The 24,018-nt window shown below is 32.6% G+C and overlaps 1 protein-coding gene across 2 annotated transcripts in view; it reads left to right on the forward strand.

Annotated features, from left to right (window-relative positions):
• Positions 1 to 23,713, forward strand: part of Tgi (Tondu-domain-containing Growth Inhibitor) — a 28,532-nt gene extending 4,819 nt beyond the window's left edge. Inside the window, exons 1-5 of one of the 2 annotated variants that reach the window (XM_068774344.1) lie at positions 16,616 to 17,038; positions 17,985 to 18,129; positions 19,027 to 19,163; positions 21,470 to 21,589; positions 22,731 to 23,713. In XM_068774344.1, coding sequence (XP_068630445.1) covers positions 16,900 to 17,038; positions 17,985 to 18,129; positions 19,027 to 19,163; positions 21,470 to 21,589; positions 22,731 to 23,176 — 987 coding nt within the window. In that variant the 5' untranslated portion in view covers positions 16,616 to 16,899 and the 3' untranslated portion in view covers positions 23,177 to 23,713. Of the gene's footprint in view, positions 1 to 16,615; positions 17,039 to 17,984; positions 18,130 to 19,026; positions 19,164 to 21,469; positions 21,590 to 22,730 lie in introns of those variants that run through there. The other variant, XM_068774345.1, reaches the window with a different exon arrangement.
• Positions 23,714 to 24,018: the final 305 nt, after the last annotated feature.

The following is a 24,018-nucleotide window of genomic DNA, read 5'->3' on the forward strand; positions in this document are numbered from 1 at the left end:
CATACCCCAATAAGATTAATGGCGGTCTTAACGTCTACCTACAGAGGTTCGTTTTCTTTTTATATGTAAGATATGATATGGCCGATTAATATCTGTATCTTACATTTTATTAAATTTATATATGTGTATGAAAATAACTGAAATTCTTTTATTTTTAAAATACAACCGCTACTTTTTGCTATAACGTGGAATAATGTTGTGTTTTTATTTCTAATTCGTTTAAACTATAAAATTCAACTTTTAAAGTTCAAACTTTTCTCCTAACAACATGGTTATCTAAATAAATGTCCGTAAGGGAAGGGGTTATTATATCATGGAGTAATAGTAATCCAATGACAAATGCAGTTTGTAACTAATAATCAATATGGATGCAAACGAATAGTCTAGGAATCCAATTGGAATAAAACAAGGCAGCCACCTATGCAGCTGAGATGGCGTGCGACCTTGTAGACGGGTTGCATTCCAGATTCCAGCTGACACTGTCTAATGCTCATCCGCTTGAACTACGCCCCGTTTAATACATTAAAATATTTATTTACTTACACTCTTATTTGTCAACGTGAAAAAAATTGATGCATAATAACTAAAAAAGGTTAAATTGGCGGTCTTATCATTCATCATAGTATGAAAATAGAAGAACAATTAGCGAATAGTCAACGTGTACGGACAAACATACATATATTTACTTGTATACATTAATACATACATTTATTAATAAATACTAATAACTATATAAATACACTATAAATACATAATTATACAAATATAAATAAAAACATCTACTTGTTTAAGGTACCAGAAAAAACACTGAATCGTTATAATAATTAACCTTTTGTCAATAAAATACGTTTCAACTATTTTATTAAGAATAGTTAGTGATTTCGCACGTCCTTTATTTACCGAATTTGTAGTAAATATTTCATTACTTACACTACCGTTATAACCCTTCGAGTTACAATAATCCATACAGGAGGTTCCTATGGATTACTCACTGTGATACGTACTATATGGTGACAATTGTCAGAAGACTTAATGTATTCTATGATAAATAAGAATCACGGTTAATATTTTTAACAATGGAAAACAAAAAATACGTTGTAGTGGCTTAAACAGAACGGACGCAAGCTTCTCTCGAGTTAAATAACAATGGATGCCATTGTTGGATTGGACTGGTTTCGCGATTAAGGCTTGACGATTCAGAGTCGCGTCCCTGGTCCGGTCGTTGTCGGCATTTGACCATTGCCTCCATCATTATATACTTTTGAAACATTTATTTTAATTAATTATATCGATTAATATTAAGTTTATTGCAACTGTCGGCAGTTATAAGCTGTTACTAGAACAATTACACGTTAATGAACTATTTCTCGCAACTAAAAGTTGACAATGGAGTTAAGTCTGAATGAGAAAGCAGAGCTTTCTGCGAGTAGACGCGAAAGCATAGACGACGAGAAACGCGTCCCGAGCGAATTTCGCCGACCCACAATCTGCAGTTCATCCGGCTTATATTGAATACTATTTAACTATAATACACTTATTAATAATTCACGTCAACTCATTCAAGCTATAAGTATACCAAATAATATAAAACTTAAATTATTTTTAATTAAAGCATTTAAAAAAAAAAACGATTTCGTTATCGCACCACGATTGAAACCAAATCTAAACATGTGCTGTTCATCGTTTATGGATGTGTATAATTAGGAAAGGTATGCATATATTATAGACTTAATCAAAATACGATCACGCGACGCGTAGTGATGTATTCTAGCTGATTGGTTGTTTACAAACAATGGTTGGATCGCAAATAATTATGCAATGCGATGACAGCGTCGCGCGTCGCATCGCCACTTACTTTCGATACTCGTGCGTGCGTGTGACATCGGCCGACGAACAGCATGCAGAGAAAGCGCTCAGGAATTTGGCCTGGCCTGCCTTGCAAGTCTTACTACAGTCGAGTCACCCACAGCCAGTGCCCGCTTCGTGCAGTACAATCCTCTAACAATACATTTTTTAATTTAGTTTGAACACTCCACATCGCCAATTCTAATCTACCGAAAATTAATATTTGAAAATTAAATCAAAACATTTTTTATCAAATCAACATACATCGATCTACGCATTCTTTGTACACAGCTGTGTATAAATATAATACCCGACATTATATCGGATGTTGAGTCTCGAAATGGAATTTTATTGTGAATTGTGCACGGATGAATTTGGCGTGCGAGTCTATATCCGGAACGCTGAGGCGGCGTGTTACGGTTTCGAAAAGAATGCCGAATGTAGGTTGTGTTGCCGACTACAGTTACGAACGTTCCAAGGAATGCAATAATCGATCGCTATTGTTGTCAAAATATTTTTCGACGTAGGTTTCGTTTATTTCTAGACATATTATCATATGCGTATATTTTACCACTTACCTCGCACTTCGAGTAACAGCTATCTAACTCGACAAACTCTAATCGGAAGTCAAGACCGTTATTACAAATTTTTCTAAGAACTTAAATGGAGAACCGGCGCTATTTATTCAATGAAATATATATCTCTTCTTATAAAGTATTCTTTATTAACCAAATAATAGTTACCGCAAGATATTACTGATAATAAAAATTTGCTATCATTAGTAGAACCTGCAAATATTGATATATTTAATTCCCATCTTTATAACATAAACTCATACTACATCAGAATCTAGATGCTTAAAATTAAAGGTCTACATTACTCTTTAAATAATCAAATTTAAAGTGTAATTCAGACTTTTCTTTGAATAATAGAGTATAATTTATGGGTTCATTCGCTGTACACGTATTCACCCTTCGGCAGTATACAACACAATGTTTTATCTACCTGTAGTTTACGTACTGTGCTGTTGGAAACGACAGGCGGAAATAAATATAAATTTATACATACACTACAAATAGGAATTTCGAAAAGAGTAGTTACGCATCTACTTTCTCTTGACTTATTAAAACTTTCAGTGAATAATTCGATACATGTTATATTCAATATATATTACATAATTTGTAATACACCGACATTATCCCTATTATAAAGGTATGCGGTATAATGGGAAGAACTCATTTAGTACTTCTAACGGTTACGACAAACCAGTTAAAACTCTATGTTTATTTTCTACAATTAAAAGTTATTTAATGAACGTTTTGTTTAATTGGAACGTCTTTATAATTAATGTTTTTAATGGTTTAATTTTTAAATTTCAGAGTTTCTTAAAGACAGTAAATCTTATTAAAATATTCTTTATAAATTCGACCACTTCCCCTAAAGAAGTAACATAAATCTAAGTATGTTTAGAGGTTTAGATAAAAAAGGCAACTTAAAATCCAATCGGAAAGTACGAAGAACCCTAAATTATTCTTAATTAATATTTCTAATAACAGCTGATTCCATTTTGATGCCACTGCAATGAGTGTACAGCTATTCATGCTATTCAGGTCGTCTCGGGTATTGTCTCGGTGATGACTAGCCATTGTCTTTGAATGTTAAGTGATGTTAGAGTGATGAGGGAGACATTAATTTTGAAACACTCACATTGAGATCTAATTAAAAAAGAGACAGCAGAGAAAAAGTACTTAGGAATATTCAAATGCTTATAACAATATATGTTTATTGTCTGAGTGTCGTAAAATTTAACCTTTCATCCTATAACTTCGTCACACACAAATGTTTCTTAGTTTACAGAAGATAATTGATAAACTTCACATTTTTATACGTGAACAACAGATTTCAACAAACGTTAAATAATATCAAAGCATCACTAAGGCCATTTGTTTATTTTAAAAACCCAAAAATTGACAATGATTCGGATGGTGACGAATCTTTAGATTATGTTGAAAACAATAGCTTTTTATTAAAGAAAAATAACTTAGCGAGGTGTAAATTCATCTTTAGATTTATTGACGGCGATTAAAATTATGTGTCTTACAACCAAAAAATGGTGTTTGAAAATGCATTATATTAACTCTGTCCAGTGAATATAATACATCTGCTGCTTTGTTTTATTTTAAATGGTCTCATTGAATGATCGCGAACAATTATACCTTAAAGAATGATGACGTAAATCATTAGTTTTTCCCAATGGTTTTGTGACCGAGTACAGAGACAAACAGTGGCCTTCATGCTAGAGCCTCCGCCAATTACCTGTCCTTTATCAAATAGTCATTTCAACTTGAGCTTCACTCGCACAATTTCATTACATTGTGTTATGACGTAAATAGAATAATTTTAAAAACATTGTTATAGTTCTTCAATTGTCATATAACTAAATATATAAATAAATAGAGCCGGTACATTAAAGTGTAAACAATTATTGACTAAGCATTTTGCTCGGCATATTAAGTTTAATTTAATAATGTCGGATGTGCAAGTTGAATTGGCAATGGGCAGGCGACACAGCGCGCAAAAGCGATGGTCGAGCAGGCCTTAGAGCGGAGTGGTGACTTCGGACCGGCGAGCGAAGCGTAAGACCGCCCACTCACAAGGTGAACAGACGACCTTGTTAAAGTCTTCAGAAGACGCTGAATGTAGGCCGCTTCTTACCGGTGCTATTGGAAATCTATGGTGAAGGCTTATGTCCTGCCGTTGACGTCTTATGGCTAAAATGATGGTGAATAATGTCAATTTATGTAAACTTAGTGTACATAATAATGCAGAAGCTCCACTTAAATCTTTTATCTATATCGTTTATAGAAGAAATCTGTTAAAACCGCTCAAACTCAAAAATAATATCATACTGGAAAAAAAAATCATAACAGAAATATCGTTTCGCATAACTAACGTCTTGTTTGTGCTATTTAATATCATAGGAAAGGAATGTTAACCGCCTCCAAAGGTTTCAAATTTTGACTTGACCTCTCAGCGTGACGTTATAGCTTAGGAATCGGACGTTCGTGCGTTCTTTGTATTAAATCATCGGCACGCTACATGTACTTGCGAAACAACGAATTTCAAAATTTGTATGCATCATCAATGCCAATATAAATTTTTTAAAATCTAAAATTCTTTATCATGTATGAATAATGTAATCTAATAAAGAAATATTTGCATTGCAGTTTTATTACGAAATCATGTTTTAAGCTATCGTAATTTATCATGTATATTTAAGCACATATTTTATCTCCTTGCATTTATGACATCGGGTTTGGTATTCCAATTTTAGATCTTTATGCAAATGACTATAATTTTATTTTGGTAGTTCCTATTATATATAAATTTCTAACAGAACTGATAATTTCAATAGCGTAAATCCAACAGTATGAATTTTAAATAATACCAAAGAAACAATGAAAGCGCTTATATCCTATATCAAAGGTAATCCGTTTATTTGTACGCGCGAAACCTTAAAAAAAGAAAATTTATTTCTTTGTATCTAAGTATCTGTAAGTTACATACGATACGATGAGTATAAATGTTATAAAATTGAGTTGTTTATTTCTTTAAAAGCCACAAAATTAGATTTGCTTCATAATCTTTCAAATTATACGTTGGTATTCAAATATGAAAGGCGACGTAATTCACAAACGTAAAAGCATCAAGAAGAAGATTTAGTACATTTGAATTAATTTTACGTTAACATTGAACGCTCATATAATTTTCTAGCATATTTTCGAATACCATATAGGAAAATATTGTTGTTTGCTTTGAAATTTAACAACTGCGTTTACTTTAACTATATTAATTTCGAAATAAAAAAATATTTGGTTGCACATGTATTATTGTACAATTATATAACATATACATATACAAGGTTTGCCACTGTTGGAAGCCTTTTTTAAAAAGAGAACGACCGGAATGCCATCCTGATTACTTCCGCTGTGGCACCTTTAATAAGTATTAATGTTCCGACTTAAACAGCCACAATTTTTTTTGCTTTTCTCTCGTACAAAAGCGCATTTTTTTCTTTCAGCATAAGAAGACAGTACAATAGTTAATATTAGCTACTTATACTAAATTTAATTTTTATTCTATGTAAGTCAGGGCTTGTGAACACTTTGCTTATCTTATCTTGAGAAAGTCAACGTGGCGTGAATAAATGTAATAAATTCTTTTTCAAAGAGTTTATATTAGTTGAAATTATATAATTTATGAGTTATTTGTTTGATTTAAAGCATCTTTTAATTTATTTGGATTTAATACATTTTCATTTCAATTTATTAATTAAGATAATACAAATAAACTGTTAGTCATCTTATTTTTACGTAAGATACCCTATCAAGATGTTTTTTTTCCAAATCATAAAACGCGCTTTTAGTTTTATTTACTTTAATCATGTTGTTTAAATTAGAACAGTAATGTTATGGAGTGGAAACCTCGGACTGGCAAAGTGACAGCGTGAAACTTATGTCGTTTGTCACACAACCCATTCTTATCTGAAACCTGTTAGAGAGTCTCATGCCTAGCATTAAACGGCATTCGATTAAAATGATGACGAGTAATAAGAAAAATAATAGATACTTGTTAAAGGCCATCGCATACTTAGGGCCGAATTAAGACTCGACAAGGTGAACTGAAACAGAAAGATCGGACATTAAAAGTACGTGCCGATTCAAGAGGCGGTACGAGCTACACCAATAACATCAATCTAAGGCTCTTGAACTTAATTTTATTCTATAAATCATTATAAATGTTAGAGAATTACTTGTCAATTTTCGGGTTGTAAACCTTTTACTGTTTATTGTTTGTGCAATAAATTCACGATATCATTCGTCACGTTATGATATGAGATATCTTCGATATTACTTCCACATAGGGCTAGTTGACCAAGTCAATTCACCGAAGCGTGTCAGGGCTACCACGTACGGGCACGTTTATACATGGTACTATTTTGTGATGCAACGGTGAAGGTCGCTAATGCACAGCTGGCCGTGGAACATTTATACAAAGAAAATTTTTTTCTTTTACAATAGGAAAATATCATCGTGTCAATATTAAATATGTTTATAATACATTCGTTAAAATCTTACATAAATGCTTCTTTGGTATATTTGACGAAATTGAATAAGATGCTAATTAGTTACATAGGTTAGTAAAAAATAATAATAATAAAGATTTTCATTTAGGTCTTGAAGTTGAAAGAATACCAGAATTAATTTTAGGCCATATAAAAATTATGTACTAGGCCTATAATTTTGTACTTGCTTACATTGAGAGAGATGAAAAAATAAGTGCCATATTTGTATATTTTTTTAGCTTTTATTGCAGACATTTGTTATAACATATAAAATATTGTAAATATTTTATTTGCTACTGGCGTGACGTGCCAACATTTAAACCTACAGCTTTTTATTTCTTAACGCGGCTGTTCGATGCCATATAGGATCCGCTGTTTGTCTGATATCATCAACGTTTTCTTTGCTATCCACTTTTTGTTTTTGTCAGGAATTGAGGATTTCAGTCTGTGATGTTATTTGTTTTTCTCTGATCTGATCATATTTTTTCTTATAATATATCTCTATCTTTGTGATGCCTCTTATATGGGTTGTTGACTCTTTTTCTATCTTTTCTTGTAAATCGCAGCAATCTTTCCATAGATCTGTGAAATGTGGTTAATTTTTTTAGTTGTTTTTGAGTACTTATCCTGGTTTGGCATTTTCTTGACATGTTTATACGAGTATATATTAAGACGGTTATCGTGGCGATCTTTCTATGAGAGACTATGTTTTGCAGTAGACATCTATCTGCTAGCATGACTATTCATATTAATATATTTAACTGTTTATAACTACTAAAAATAAATGCATTCAATAGATAGATCAACTCTCAGTAGACACCATTTGATAGGTTATGTTATCTCGAAGTAGAAAAATACAAGGAGGACCTATAATTAGGGGCACGGAAATTTCGTATTTACGAAATAGATGCGAATAAATGCGAAAATTTCTTATAAATGCGAATAAATGCGAAATGTATGCAATTTTTCTGTTTTTCAAGATCATTTTTAATGAGTTAATTGATGAATATACACACTTTCATAGGTAAATTCAGTGATGTCAACCCCGTGTCATAGACCCCTAAGGCCTACGGGATATATTTCTTGGCTTACTTATCAGTTAAGAAGCTCTTTGTTTTGTGTAAAAGACCTCTGGTCAGTTGAAAATCCCTAATTTTTAGAAAAACGCCTTATCTTTTTTTCGAACTCTGCCTTCAATGGGCTAATCCATGAACTCATTAATAAAAATATAAATCATAATATGCATGACAATTTGTTGGCCGTCAAATGCAACTTTTCGTCCTTTGATGGAGCAGAATCTAATACAGAGTATTTGACATCCAACTTTACATAGTGGACGCTTAACTCATCTTTAAAATATACAATGTCGTCGTAACAAACTAAAAAAGAACGCTTAAGGTTGCGAATATTAATTTTTTTACGATTTTTTAATTAACTAAACTTGTCAAATGTTAAGGCATGCACCTTTAATTTTGAAAAATTTTTGTCGAAAAATGCCTATTACCTCAAATTTAATAAGTTTTAAAGTATAAATGCGAAATTAATGCGAAATTTGCAATTTTTGAAAAATTTAAATGCGAAATTGGTGATTTTTTTTTGCGAAAATTCCGTACCTCTACCTATAATGTATTTTATTTAAATGCATGTCTAGACTGCTCCATCCCAGAGACGTCTAGCAACAAGTGGCCGCGTCACACATTGTTTAAACAATGCAAGAGCGTCTCGCCTATTGTGCGAGCCTTGGCTTATTATTTTCTATCTTTATAAGCATTGTAAACTATAGCAAGTTTGCAAATATGCAATCTTGTTAGTCATTTATATATTATATTTTTAATTAAATGTTTTTATATAAGTCTGATTTTAAAATAGGCTCTAGATACAACGACTAGACGAGAGTAGTTGGACATTTGTGTTTAATAAAAAGGTCGCTGGCTATGATGTAGTTAAAAATTAATGAGGAGCTTTAATAAATGAATGTTTTTATGCTCTTGAATTTCAAAGTAATTTTTGTTTTGGCAAAATATGGTCTATGAATACATTACCATTACTTCAGTCGCCTATAACAAGGTAAAATATTATTAATTATGAATAGTACGGTAAAAATTATGAATAATAAAATAAAAGTATTATTTGGATTTCATGATTAGAAACTAAGAATTCTTACAAATTAATATTTAAGCGTATAGTGAAATGAGAAACGAAACGAAATTCTTGAAGAAAGATTGGGAATGAATTTATAAGATGCGATTCCGAACAGTTTCATCGTCTATTCGACACAATAATTTAAAAGTAACGCAAAATGCTTATGTGATTAAATTGCATAAATCCGAAAAACAATTTATTTATGACAAATGAAGTAATTTGGTAACCTATGTTCATCATCGTAATTAAAGTGAATTGTTAGTGGCGTTAAAAGATTAATTATCTCATCAAACTTCCGAAAAGTCACAGTAACGCCTATTAACGTGAAATACCTAAAATATTTTTTTAATACTTTAAAAATTCAGGTTTAGTTGGATAACTGGGGTATTATTGAACAAGAACAGGAGAACAGTTAAAGTGTCTTTATAGAATTTCCTTCTACGTAGAAATAACAATGCTACTTTACTCAATAAAAAATAATTCTTCTGGGTCGTTTCTTCGTTTCTTAAGGTCGTGTCTGCGTTGAAACGCCTTTACAGAATCGATGACAAACTCTTTCCATGCTATCCTATCCTCTGCGTTCAGGTAGGAGTAATAGAGGATGAAGTTATTGACTTGATTTAATTAGACCTGGGGATAGGTAGTCTTTTAAATCTACAACGATTGTGCCAAAATTACGTGATTCACGTTGGTATCTTATTGTGAAATTAATAATTAACATTAAATAAATTAGTGTAAACAATTTAACTTAAATAAATAGATAAAGATCATATGCTAATATTTAACCATATTATGTATCTTTAAATTATATCTTTAACTATCTTTAATTTTTACAAGGATACAGACGAGTGTTGTTTTTCTCGTCGTTAGTTTTTGCACGGCGTTTGCATTTTAAACTGCGTGTATTGTATAATTATTCTATTTCGTACTTGTTTTAATTTGAGTGTAATAATAATTATTCAGATAAACATCTTATAATAATTACTGTGTAAGTTCCAACGGCTATATTTGACGAAGCAACTAAATATTTTTGTAATAGTACCAAAAGTTTGTTTTATGTTCTGAGGGCAGGTGCTGTCGGCTTTTGAATACTTCAAACAGCCACGCAGGCTTGTAGTTCAACGAGGGGCATATTATAAGTTCGAAAGCGAGAGAAACGAGTGTTAAAAGTCATAAGAAATTTATTTACGATTTGTTCGTTAGGGCAGAATTTTTAGTTGCTTTATAAATCGTTACTTAACATACAGCCTTTAAAACCTGTAGTTGATGGAAATAATAGTGTTTGAATATTATATAATTCAATAATTGAGTAAATGTGAGTAAATAACAGAAATATATGATTAAAATCAGAAAAACGTATAGCTATTTGTGTGTTCTGTAAAAATTTGCCCTGCATATTTTTACATATTTGTTACTGAATAATTATTAGCTTGGGTGTAAGCTGAACGGTAAATTTATTAAAATTTTAACTAAATCCAAAGAAGACAAAATTCATAGAAAAATACCTAATAATTAATCGTATTTACTTTTCACTATTAATTTTTTGGAGAATATTCATAATTTCGTATAGTAAATAAAGTTTTATAAAAATTAATTCAATTATTGTTAAATTTTAAATTAATTTTAATCGGAAGTAATAAGGGCTTTTTTCTGAATTAATTGATTATGAATTACTGAGATCTTTCGCAATGTTATCTCCGGGGTAATCTAAGCTCCATCTATTAAACAGGATGGGAAACAATATTTTGGTTAACATTTTAACTGAAGATGGCGCCAGCTATTAAATACGTTCACATATTTAACTTCTTAACAGATGACGTCAAACTCTTTTTAAAGTATGCGGAATTTATTTACAAGAACAAACAATAAATCGTTTAAAATGTCAGATTTAATCCTGTTATAATTTAAAAATAGCATTAAGCCACATATTGCTATTTGTAAATTTCTTGCAAAGAAAGTATATTACTTGAAGAGTCAAAACATTAGACGTTTTGGTTCACTGCTGTTTTTTACAAAAGGTCTTCGGTTCTTTGTTACAATGTGAACGTTAGTTACTACAAAGTTATGCCATTATGTTATAAATGACCTTTTTACAATTTATAAAAGAGAAATGTGTGGCTATTTACGTCGACATTTTACATTTTCAAAGTTATTTATAAAAGTTTAACGGTTCGCTTTGTATATGTTTGTCATTAGCTGGCAGTTGTGCTAGATCGCGTGTTGTTAACATTGTAAGTTAGCAGGTGTCGGTAAGTCGATCGGAGTACGGAATGCGGAATGTTAGCGCGGCTGCTTCCCGCACTTTCGCTGCAAACATCCGCCCGTCGGCCGCTCGTCTGTTATGTAAACCGTACGCCCTCTAAGCAACTGCACATTTAGCATACAAACATTTTGAACCCAATTTTAAGTTATCAATTATTCATTATCATCATCATTTCAGCAAGTCCACTGCTGAACATAGGCCTCCCCCTCTAGATTTCAAATACAACAGGTTCGTAACGGCCTGCATCCAGGTTGTCTGTCCATCTTATGATTAGCCATAATGCGTTTGCAGGTCCGTAGTCCAAACCTCAGAATCTTAAAGTTCCAGCGTCCATCTGTTGTTTGCTATGTGGCTTGCACACTATCTCTTCTACTGCTAACCCGCTGGGCTGTCTCGGCTAGGCCTAGGATCGATATTTGATCTCGTAGAAATATCGGAGAAATCCCAGGCATAGTTTTCTTCAGGTTTGGTGGGTGGCTATGACCTTGCCAATGCATATCCGTAATAATCCCAGAGGTGGCGTAATGGGCTCGCGAGGATACGCATTGTTTGAAAAAAACTGCACAAATTCAGAAAATAGGTTTACTTATTTCAACTTACAGACTTATTTTATAGTTAACGACCGGACTCTAAATAACAAATCGCTTTCATAAATCAGTTGCGTTGGTGTTTGTAGTGTAATAAAATAAATGTTTATTTAAAATACAAAACTTTTATAAAATTCAACCCCTTTCAAGAAGCATTAAAACAACCAACATCACATCTAAACTGTGTAGAAATACGATCATAATCCTATCGATGACGTATATAAATTTCGTTACATTACATATTTCTGAGAAATTAACAGGGTTTATTGTTACAGTTTCTTGTTATAGGTTGTCCATATACTTTCCTTTATCAATTAAAAGTTTTGATAATTACAATATACTCTGTGCAAGTAAGAAGCCGCCACAAAAATTAATATAATTCGTATTGAAAATACAATTGTATGACTATTCGTATCTCGAAGGTTGCGTGTGCTTAGCTCCCGACGTGAATATATTAATGTTATCTGGACTTCGGAGGCCGCTGGCTACGGACACGGCTACTGGCCACACGCAAATCTGAACATTTGAATATAATCAAAATCGTTATTCAAATTCAAAAAGGATTACCACCATTTTTGAATTTAATGTTTCTTTCATCAGTTTCCTTACCCAGAGGGCTTAAAACGAAATAACTGCTTCCTCCCGGATGTGAAAAATACGAAATGACGGTCAAATTTAAATAACTTGTTGTATGTGTAATGTGTTACTCGATTTCGATTCGATCGTAATTTTTCACGAGCTACCTAAATTGTCCACTTTCCCTGGCCTTCGAAATTCCGATTACTATATTAAAACAAAAATGTGAGCTTATCTTATTGTAAAGTGTCAATTCATTACGGCAGATTTATCGCATATATTTTGAATAAACTTTTTAATCTTTAATTAATTTGTACAGGTTTTGTATTTGTACAAGCTATTTATAACTTGGAAACTACCTGAAAGATGTCTTTAAAGAATTCTTTTACATACTTTTTTAAATAATACATACATCAATAATAACATATTATTTGTGCGCCAAAAAATTGATTCTTTTATGGAAAATAGTGACAGATACAGAATAAATATCAGAAATTAAAAAGTAGAAAACAAGTTAACAAATCTTTCTAAGGTAGGTATACACAATAAAGTTCCACAAGATATTTTAAGTAAGAAAAGGATATGATAACATTTTGTTCGTTTTAAATCTAAATCTAAAAGTTTATTATCAAAAAGTTATACAGCATTTAAGACTAGTTCATCAAAATGTATGAAACTTAGTTTGTTGACTCATTTACATTTTTCTCATAGGCTTTTAGCAAAGCATTTGACCTCTGTCCCGCCTGATGTTAAGTGATGATGATACATGCTTGCCTAGACCAAACCTCTTCACTCTTGACTTGAAGACTCACAAGTCGTAGTTGAAAACAACATACAATCCAAACTTACGAATATGGTTAATATTATAAGTCATCATACATTGTTAAATTCGATTTAAAAAGGGCAACAGTAGAGACGTCTCGTCGCAGCAGATCAGCATTCCGAGCCCGTGGTAGCATAGCTATATTGTTACTATAATCGACGATTAGTATATGTAAATTTCTACTTGAATAAAGATATTTTTAATTTGAAATAAATGAGCAGTGCAATCGCGCGTCAGGTATCTGACGTCTCTTTACTAATAGTATGTGCAATATAGGTTATATTGCACATACTCTTAGTAAAGTTATTGATGGTAGGTCAGTAGCTAATTCGCAGCGCTCGATATGCGTGCCAGTAAACACGCCCTAGAGGTAACAGCGCGAGTTGCGCACAGTTGCTTGCCCCGCGGCGATGCGCATGCCCGGCCCTACTGAATTACACATCCGCTCGCTTCGACACAAAATAAAACAATATCTCGTATTTTGTTTCATTTTTAATGATTTTGCTTAAGGCAACAATTATATTTTATGTAACTATCTATAACCCATTCTTATAATTAGACGTTAAAACATACAAGCGAACTAACATTTTTAATAATTTTCCTCACATTCTGTCGTTTCATTTGGTCGTAAATAGATCTTCGTCGTCCATATCTCTGGTATTACTCGAGCAATTTATGTATTGAAACTATTATTTCAAATAGGAGTTAAAGGTTTTTAACCTATTTCTAATCACCCCTTTATAAAATAATTACTCTGAAGTGTGTTACATTATATTAAGTATTCTATTGGAATGCGTCAGGACAGTAATTTCTGAGGGAGTCTGCAGGAAATAAAATTATTTTTAATATACATTAATCCGAATAACGAAAACGCTTTTTCTTACTTATATTATCATTATGTTATGTACTACTTCTGACAACCATTGATTATTGGTCAGACTTCAACATACATTAATTGACAGCTAATGGGCTATAGATTCACTGATTAAAAGCTAACAACGTAACTAACGTAACAGATAAAGTAATTTTAGCCTTCCTTTGTGTTAATATATTACCGAGGTACGTTGCTAGTTTGTGCTATATATATGATGTGCGGTTCTGAAACTTAATAAATGTCTAATAAAGAATAAAACTTTATATTAATGTCAAAACCCAAGAAGTGATTTTTTTCTAAAAAACATTCTGTAATTAATAAAATCGAAGCGTTTTTTTAATTAAATTGCTTTCTAATAAATTCAACTCGACACAATAATTAATAAAAATAAATGTACAGACCATTCGTGCAAATTCCAATGCAATATACTGTCAATTTCTCAACATTTTTTATCAGAAGGAATTTTACAATTTTGGTAGAATCGGTAATATACTTTTTTATTCATACAACAGATTGTAAATAAATCATAGTGAAATGTATTCCTTTCATATTTTTTTTTCAATCCAGACTTAATTAAACCAGAGGCGCCAACGTTTGCATCTACCTGTCGGCGAACCTTTGCCTTCTTTCTATTACACAATTTATAAAAAAAAGAAACAATATGTATAAACAGATATGTAGAAACAGCACGGCAACTTCTCACAGTTCGACTTACCCTCTCCGCCCCGAACTCCTTTACTCCCAACCCAAATAAAACACAACCTTTCAAGGATGCGACCACCGTAATTTAAAACACCAATCATTAAGAATTATCGCTAAGGATTACAAGCTTTGTTGTTCACAGAATACGACACATTTTGCATTGTTGCAGTTACAAACATGCAAGCTGAATTGTGATAATCTAATTAAAGCTTTAAATTCTGAGGAGTACGATTGAATATTGAATATAGGTAGAAAATAACTGGAGGTTGTATAGGTGAAGAAAGGGAGAAGAGCGAAGAGCGTTCATTAATCCCCGCGCCCTGCGCTCACGCACTTTCATGAATGGACCGAACAGGTTGATGTATTCGGAATACAGGTTGTTGCATAAATCAATAATTCGTAACTTGATATATTATATATTTTAAATTATTCACCATGTGTCTCACGAATATCAAATGTACCATTTGATAAAAATAAATTCATGTTATTTTATTGTTTATTATATTAATATAACTAGATAATAGACAATTAATATTGTTTCGATCAGTTTTATTCCTTTCGTATCGTATTTATTCTTAATAAGGTTGGAAAAATACTACGAGCAGTTGTAGCCCAGCGGTAGAGGACTGTGACTTGTAATTATAGGTCACCGGTTCGATTTCCGGGATTTAATTTTGTATGCATCACATTTTGTGCATTACTCATATAGTTATACTGCCAACGCCAACCCGCGGCGCGGCTATTTCCCCATAGATAGCCATGAGGGACATACCATCGGGACCTATGCCTTGTAGCGTGCGTCTATGAACTGAAAGGACAATGATTACGTCGTTTGTAAAAAATACTGCTTTATTCCAGAAAAACATCTTTCAAGAAATATCTTAGGTGCTATCGTCCGTGCATATAAAACATAAATCTACTCATAAAACATAAAACCAGAAGTCAGAAATATTTGATTTTAATAGTATTAATACGAACATGAGCTGTAATAAAATATTTATTGATAATTGAAATAAAAAATAAACAATTATTCAAATATAACTATTAAAATTTTAAAAATATTGAACAAATTAATAAATAGATTTAATTTTATTAATAAGTAATAAATATATTTCTTTGTCAAGCGTAAACAATGTTTATTTTGGAAGATAGCTTTTATACAAGTACCTTTTGATATAAAATTAGGTTTACAAAACCTTTTTCGCAAACAATGACAACATCAATTACAGTAAGAATAAGAATGGTTGACAGAAACTTTAAAAACAGTTGCATTGTCATCAGTTCCTTTGTGTCGGGTGCGGTCGGAGATGATCGTGCTCTCAATACAACATATCGGCAGCATATAAGCGGCAAATATAAGCATTTCCAAGTATTTGTCGCAACAATTTGCATTTTAGTTCATGCACACGCTTCCTTGAATGTATTCGTGACTTTTATATTAGTTTTGGAATCGCGCAATTTAATTTTACTCTACTACTAACTTGATTCTTCTTTAACTTCTGGCTTTGTAATAATATTATTCGACTGTCAGTGTTAGTGATTACATAAAAATAAATCTTTGGTTGTTCTTCAGGAAGTTCAATTCATAAATATCTTATTGTAAAAGCTAACAACACCCTGTATTGTGGAGAGGCGAAGGAAGCGCCGCAACGTCCGGCCGCGTGGATGTAGCTGATGCTCTTTTTCCTTTTCGGTTTATTTTTTGTTCATCTCATTTATTTATTCCAATGTAATCTCCTCCAGTTCGTTTTTTATTCAGTCGGCCTTCAGTGCTACCTGTGTCGGGACGGCAATAGGTTGTCCACTTATCATTCGCTAAAATAATTTTTCTATTTTATCAAAACTTGAAAATGACTTCAACTTTTTTTTTTAAATTTCGCGCGTTTTAAGTTTGTATTCAAAGAAAATGGAACTGTGCTAGTTTTCGTATCAGTGATTTGTGTACTTTTTCGGTGCTTTGGGATGATGGAACTACCAGATTATTTATTGTTTTTGGCTCGTACTTCACTGAGTCGTCTTCGTAGCTGGTCTATGGATCCACCAAAGTCTCCTAAATTTAACATGCCTCTATGGCAACCGTGGGTGCCTTCCCCGCCAAAAGGTAATTTTATATGAAAACAAAAATATAATTGAAGATTATTTGATTTAACATTAACGAGAATTAATAAAAAAAACATAAGTAGGCCTTTATTTCAGCACATTTTTTACTTTACGGTACTTAGTACATAGAGATAATTAAGGAATCGTTACAGAATGTCAAGGCGCTCGTTCACCTGGTGGTAAGGGTCACGACCTGGCTGTACCAGTGCGATGCTGATCAGGGTTTTCCGGTACAGAATCATGCGCACCCCCAATATTGAGTTCTTCGCTTAGATATTTGTTATATGGGACAGTTTTCATCTTACTAGTTTACTAGCTACAGCGTCAAGTTCAAACACAACGATAACTACCCAGTACTCTATAACCGCGAAGTCTGGCGTCACGGTTCTGTTTATGTAAACGTCGTCTTACAAGACTACCACCAGCGGAGGGTTTTTATATAGCTATATTTTAATACACAGTCATATTAAAACATTGTTATTTTCCGTATAGCGAATTTTAATTTTTATGGTATTCTATGGTATATAAACATCGTCAGGCGATAGTTAAATATATCATAGGTAAACTATTCCGCAAATAGGTGAGGTTTAGACGCTAAATATTGTGACAATCCTTCACTTTTTTCGCATTTACTATAAGACACTCTATCTTAAGTTTTGATCAATTAAGAATTATTGAACTAGTAAAATGATTACCTCGATCTTAATTAATTATTTTAATACTGTCTAATTTTAGGATCAGTAAATCATATGAATTAAATTTAAACTATATCATTAGCGTCCGTTTGCGTACACAGTATTGTTTCGTATTTATTTACAGCACAATAAGAAAATAATTGAACTACGATATTGTGGAAGTGTAATTTTAAAACTTTTTTTAATATGAGTTTATCATTTTTATAGGGCTTTATTATCATTATTATTAAATTATGAAGTCAATTTTTTCAGAAACTCCGAGCACGGCGTCCAGTGGTGAATCGGAAGGCGATCGAACCTTGTCTCCTGAAACTCCCAGAACTCCTCAATCTAAGGATTTAACTGGAAAATGGCGTCGGGAGCGCAGGGCCACACGCTTGCCGGAGTATAGACCCAAGTAAGTACATAACATACTTATTGGTATAATCAAAACACTGGTTCATACACCGACAGCAATGGACATTTAACAAGCTGTGAACAAAATTCCGGTCGTTAACAAAATCACTAGGTGTTAATTAAGAGACATTTAAATAAAAATGTCCATTATTTTAATTTATGAACAGTTTTGTATTTATATAATGTCTCCTAAAGTCGCAACTTGAACGGTTATATTGAATGCTGGTTATAAATGTCATGTAATAAATGATTATTCACTTACAGAGATTACTTGGGTACGTTATGGGAAAAGATTAAAACTTTATAGGAACGAAAGCCAGATCAGCTCTTTAAAAATCCTTCGACTAAACACTCAGGTTCCAAACACGCCTTGATGTCAAAATGGCTCACGGCAAAGTCGGTCGGTTTTGTTTTTTTGTCACTTTCAAAATACTACAGTAGTAAAACAATTCAATCCCATGCTTCATTATTGCTTAAAAACCCTTTAGTTTGTAATAGGATTTTTGTAAAAAATGAAAAACTGCAATAGTTTTTCGTTTACAATAAAATGTCGAAAAAGGACCAAAAGTACATATTCTAGAAAGAATAAAGTAAAAATTGCAGTTGACAAACATAGTTATGTGCAGAGAATTCATGTGACATATCACGTACTCTAGCGAATAAAGTTCACCGTATAACGGTTATAGTAACATTGAAGTCTTTATGAATGGATATTTTGTTAGTAAATTAGTCATATTATTCAAAGTCACGGACTATTCGAGAAGCGTAGATAGAAAATTTTTTGGTGGCATAGGCGACATACATCTGATTTTATCAATTCGCGAGTATGGATTTTCTGTTAAAGTTACTTTCCAAATATTTCATTTCAAAATTAACGAAGAATTGGTCTGTGTTTCAGAGACAATTGCAAGATGGCATTGCGTTCGCAGTCGTTTAACGAACGCCGCAGCGCACCGTCGGTGGCGCGAGCTACGCCACATAGCGATGGCGAGCTGTCCGACGACGTTGACGACTCATCTGCTGTTAATGGAAAAGGTAAAATTCAATGGAAGATGATTTTTATTATCTCCCTAGTTTAAACGCGCCCTGTATCACGCGGAGGAGTAACGGCTTGGTAGATGTCTTTAAAATTGTTAATACAAGGACATGCCGACTTACGTATAATGTTTTATATCATCGTTTTGAACAGTGGCTGTGTTAAATAAAACTTCGACCTCCTTTACAATTTTTTAAGGATACCACTGCCAGATGCTGTCCGCAAAATATATATAAATGTACATTTTCGTTTTTACAAAGTGACGATGCTACCGAATCCACTACTAAATTAGAAACTATGACAATACCGTAGCGGACATACGGATAGTGTGATGATAATAGCAACCGATCGAGTTAAGGTTCGGCCGCTAACACCAAGGAGAGTCCAGGTGTAAGAACATGGTGGCTTCTCAATTTGGTGAAAAAAACGCCCGACCCCTGTTTGGAAGATTGTTGATGATGTTAATTAAAGTAAAGAAGTGAAAAATAAGCGGCTCAGCGCTCAATTCCAACTGATACTCGGTTATGATGCAAAAGCCAACGAGCGAATAGAATTTTACCAGTTTACAAAAACACGATTTTATGGAAAATAAGTAAATAATAACTGGTTTTATTGTCATGTATTCTAAGATTTACTAAGTTTTTAAAATCATAGTTTAGTAGAATAACAATTTCTTTTTAAAATAGTTTCTCACTTCATGCCGCTTCGGCTAGCTCACATGCACTTAACGACCCATGAAGTGGACTATGCCTGTAGTCTCTTCACAATACGATAAGACCTTAACAAGGTCGTCGTTATCTTCTTGTGAAATGTCGAACTTAGAATCGAAAGGTCGCGATATCAGTCTCTTGGAAGGAAGATTGTGTAAACTAGTTATAATTAATTTTTTCTTGTAGAGCGAACTACTGGATAATAGTTTATTCCTAAAGTTGAAAAATGTAGAATTTAAATCTCACTATAAAATATATTTAACTCAAATTGTAGTATATAAGCATATTATGCTGATTGAAGGGTATTAAGCATTATTTTAATTTATAATGTGATTTGGTCTAGTATTCTATGTTAAAGTCCAGACCCAACATTATAAGCACATTAGTTTTATTTTAGAAATAGGTGATTACTTGATATCATATGTCATTGATATCCGGTGCCAATTGCGTAACAGTTATCGATGACCATTCTGATATTAGAAATTGTCTAAAAGGGTTAACTGAAGAAGATAAACATGGTTCTCTAATAAATTTTGAAAGATCATGGATTTCTTTCGTGGCCGTGAATTAATATATGACCGGCCTGATTACTGAAGTTGCATTCGTATTATGTTGTTGTAAGTTGCATATGTGTATATATATATATATATATATATATATATATATATATATATATATATATATGCTCATAAGCAATGTGGACGTTTCATGTAAATATACTGTAATATAAGGTAACTCTTTCTAATGTTTGTGGTTAATAGTTGCTATTTATTAAATATCTATCGCATTTAATATTAATACTGATATAGTCACCTCCTCCATTCCCGACAAAGCCTTCAGCGTGATCGGTTGCTATTATTATATACAGATTATCAGTATGTCCACCGCTATACTGTGTAATTTCGATTTAAAAAACATTACACTTTCTAACATAAGCAGTCATTTGTATTTATAAGTATAAAGTTACATGTATGTATGTATTTATGAGCAGTATATAGGTATGGTAATATATTTGTCTCTTCGGGTACATTATATGTTTATCATATTCTGAAGGATCTCTTATAATGTACACATCGACAACTCTCTCCTTACACATACTTCTGTTTCTATACTGTGGCGGTCTTTAAGAAATTATCATGACTTGAGTGAATTTTTTTTTAATTTTATTATAACTATATGTTGTTTTTTCTGATGTTAATTGTAAAATAATCAAGTCAAGTTACATAAAAAAAGGTAATTCCAAAGGTATTTTGTTTGAGGAAGCTGGATTGTCAGGACATTGCTGATCTTAGCATATATCGTCAAGTAGGCTCTCTTGTATTTTATGTTAACGTAATACTAATTTCATTGAATATGGTAACTCTAAACAAATTTAAAAAAACTTAACTATAGTTGTTCGATTGCTACGAATTTTCAAAGAAAGAACCAGCCAACGACAAAGTTATTACTAAATTTTATTTAATTGTTACTAGTTTATACAATTACTACGAATAAAATGAGTAAAAATGTTACTAAATAATAATTTGGGGTAGGCCAAATAAGATAAATCTGTTGGAGGAATTTTAAGAAATATAAATATTTTGACCAAATTTTAGCTCCTCCGGAGTATCCTGGCAAGCACGAAGCGCCAATTGACATGCGGTTGAGATCCCGGCCCGCTCCACCTCCTTACAACAGACCATCAGTTATCACTAAAAGCAACGACACTCCGCCAGGTAAGACCCCCCAATTTATTAATCTATAATAATATAATTATAACTCTAAGCCCTAATAGCTAAGAATATCATCGAATGACTTACTAAAGTTGCATAATTTTTAAAATTGTATAAAGTTTTTTTTTGAGGCCTTTTGGGCATTGCCAAGCTCTGTCGCGTAATGAGCCATAGAAAGGTTCTATACTCGAAATATTACCCTACAAGATTGATTCCGAAATGTGGAGATAGATCCGTTCACGAATGAAAGTAACCATTATAATAGGCCAGCGGAATGGAAGTTATGTGGCAATGGGCAGGCCACAGGTGTTGAAGTTCTGCAATAGAGTCCACAGCTCGGCAAGCGTAGCGAAAAAAGTCTACTCACAATGTGGTGCACCTGGTAAAATCATCGAAAGACTTTCCACTGGTCCTATTGGAAGTCTATAGGCCTTTATCTACTTGTGTACGACCTAGGGCTGAAATCTTGATGACAATTATTTTGGCTAATAATGAAAAATAAAGTTAATGTATTTATTTTCTCTAGAAAATCACAACGACAGCATTATTGTCAAGAAATTATTACATACACGTACAATTATTTATCAAGTATAAATATAGTTAACTGTGTCAAGTGTTAAAAATATTTTTGAATAATAAATAACGTTTAAAAAAGTAGGTATCTTTAATATTTTATCTATCATTGTAATATAACTGGCCAAAGTCGGCGTGTCTGATGCTTTGTGAGCAAAAACAGACCTGCAAATAGAGTTATCACTTTTATGCTTTCTAATAACAAGGCCGCTAATTTTCTTTTTAAAGTTGTTCATAAATGTGATGAAGGGTGTTATATTCATAAATATACATATAATACGAAAACAATTTATTTCAATTGAGCTATAGTAATCTTTTTTTTTTAATTACACATTTATTGAGGAAACTAAGCCATTTTGAGAACTAATATTGTTTGTTAATAAAATTTAGTACTTTGCATAAGATAAAAATTATATCTGAAACTTTACCAGTCATAGCGGTGAAGGTTCATAGAACCCGGCAAATAGAACTTTTTATTTAGTAAAACAAATCCACCTGTATGTACCTGAATGATAAAAATCTAAATATTTTTAAAAGAACTATATTGATTGTGATTGTTATTTGTTTAAAGGTTCAATGTCGATGTGCGACCCGGTAATAGACGAGCATTTTAGACGATCGCTCGGCGACGACTACATGAATCTATTCAAGAAGAATACCGAGACAGTGGTGCCCGGACCCAAGCCGAACACCAAGGATAGAGCCAGCAGCCCCATCCAGTTCAAAGCGGAGGAACCGCCGAAGCCGACGAAAATTATTGCTATGGAAGTCGACGACGCGAGCATGTCCGTAGACGACCATTTCGCTAAAGCCCTGGGCGACACTTGGCGGCAAATACAAACATCTAGACTCAAAGACGGCGACAAGGCGCAATCGAGCAAGGGAGTCGTCGACGACCACTTCAGCAAAGCGCTTGGCGACACCTGGAAGAAAATACAATCGACAAAACACACTTTAGACGAGAAACCCAAAGATCAATCGACTAAAATCATTTCTAGGAGTGGGGTCGTAATATAATGTCGGTTATGTACTTGATAAGTTGGTTCCGCTTTTAGGCCTCGTTAAATTCCCGAGGCGCTTTCACGATTCTGACTCGACTCTCAATAAACTCTCATTTGCTCGAGGAAGGTTTCATTTTGATCGACGACTCGAACACGTCTCGTGCCGCTTTCGGTTGCTTCGAATCCATGACAATTCGGTTACCTATTTGGTTTTGGATATGTTTTTTTTTATTTTATTTAATTATCTATTCGATGTAGTCAATTATTAGTCACCAATTACACAATAAGTTATTACCTCAATTTTATGCGCTTTTGCACAATTCACTATTACTTAGGTTATTGTAATGAACTGTGTACTTGTAAATAATAGCCGGCATATAAAACGTATGGGTTGATTAAGAGATGTGCTAGTTGTAGAAGACTACTGATTGTGTATCTATTCTTCTCGTTGCGATGTTCCTTGTGTATAATAAATGTACTAGTTGTTAGTTCACGTTAAGATTTGTAAATTTAATTATTTCGTATGAACTGTGTACAATAAACTACAATGCTATGAAACTTACTATGGTTATTATTATTTATTCTATGACATTGATGTCGTCAAGATTTTTATTGAAAAAACAGGTTTTAACATTTTAACAAAATTTAAATTGTCCTTATAGCATTCACACATATTTATTCATTTAGGCTTAAAACATAAACTACCATTTAAGTGGTTTATGATTATACTACAATAATATTAAAGTGCAATGTTTGATAATTTAGTAATAAGTTATAATAAAAAAAGGACAGAAATTGACATTATGTAGCAAAACTACAATGTCACAGAAATAAAAAAAACTGCAAAAACTATAGAGA

This window comes from Battus philenor, unplaced genomic scaffold, assembly GCF_028537555.1.
Source record: "Battus philenor isolate CCGP_79_NKW_IND1 unplaced genomic scaffold, ilBatPhil1.0.hap1 SCAF_7, whole genome shotgun sequence".
Classification (NCBI taxonomy): Eukaryota; Metazoa; Arthropoda; class Insecta; order Lepidoptera; family Papilionidae; genus Battus; species Battus philenor.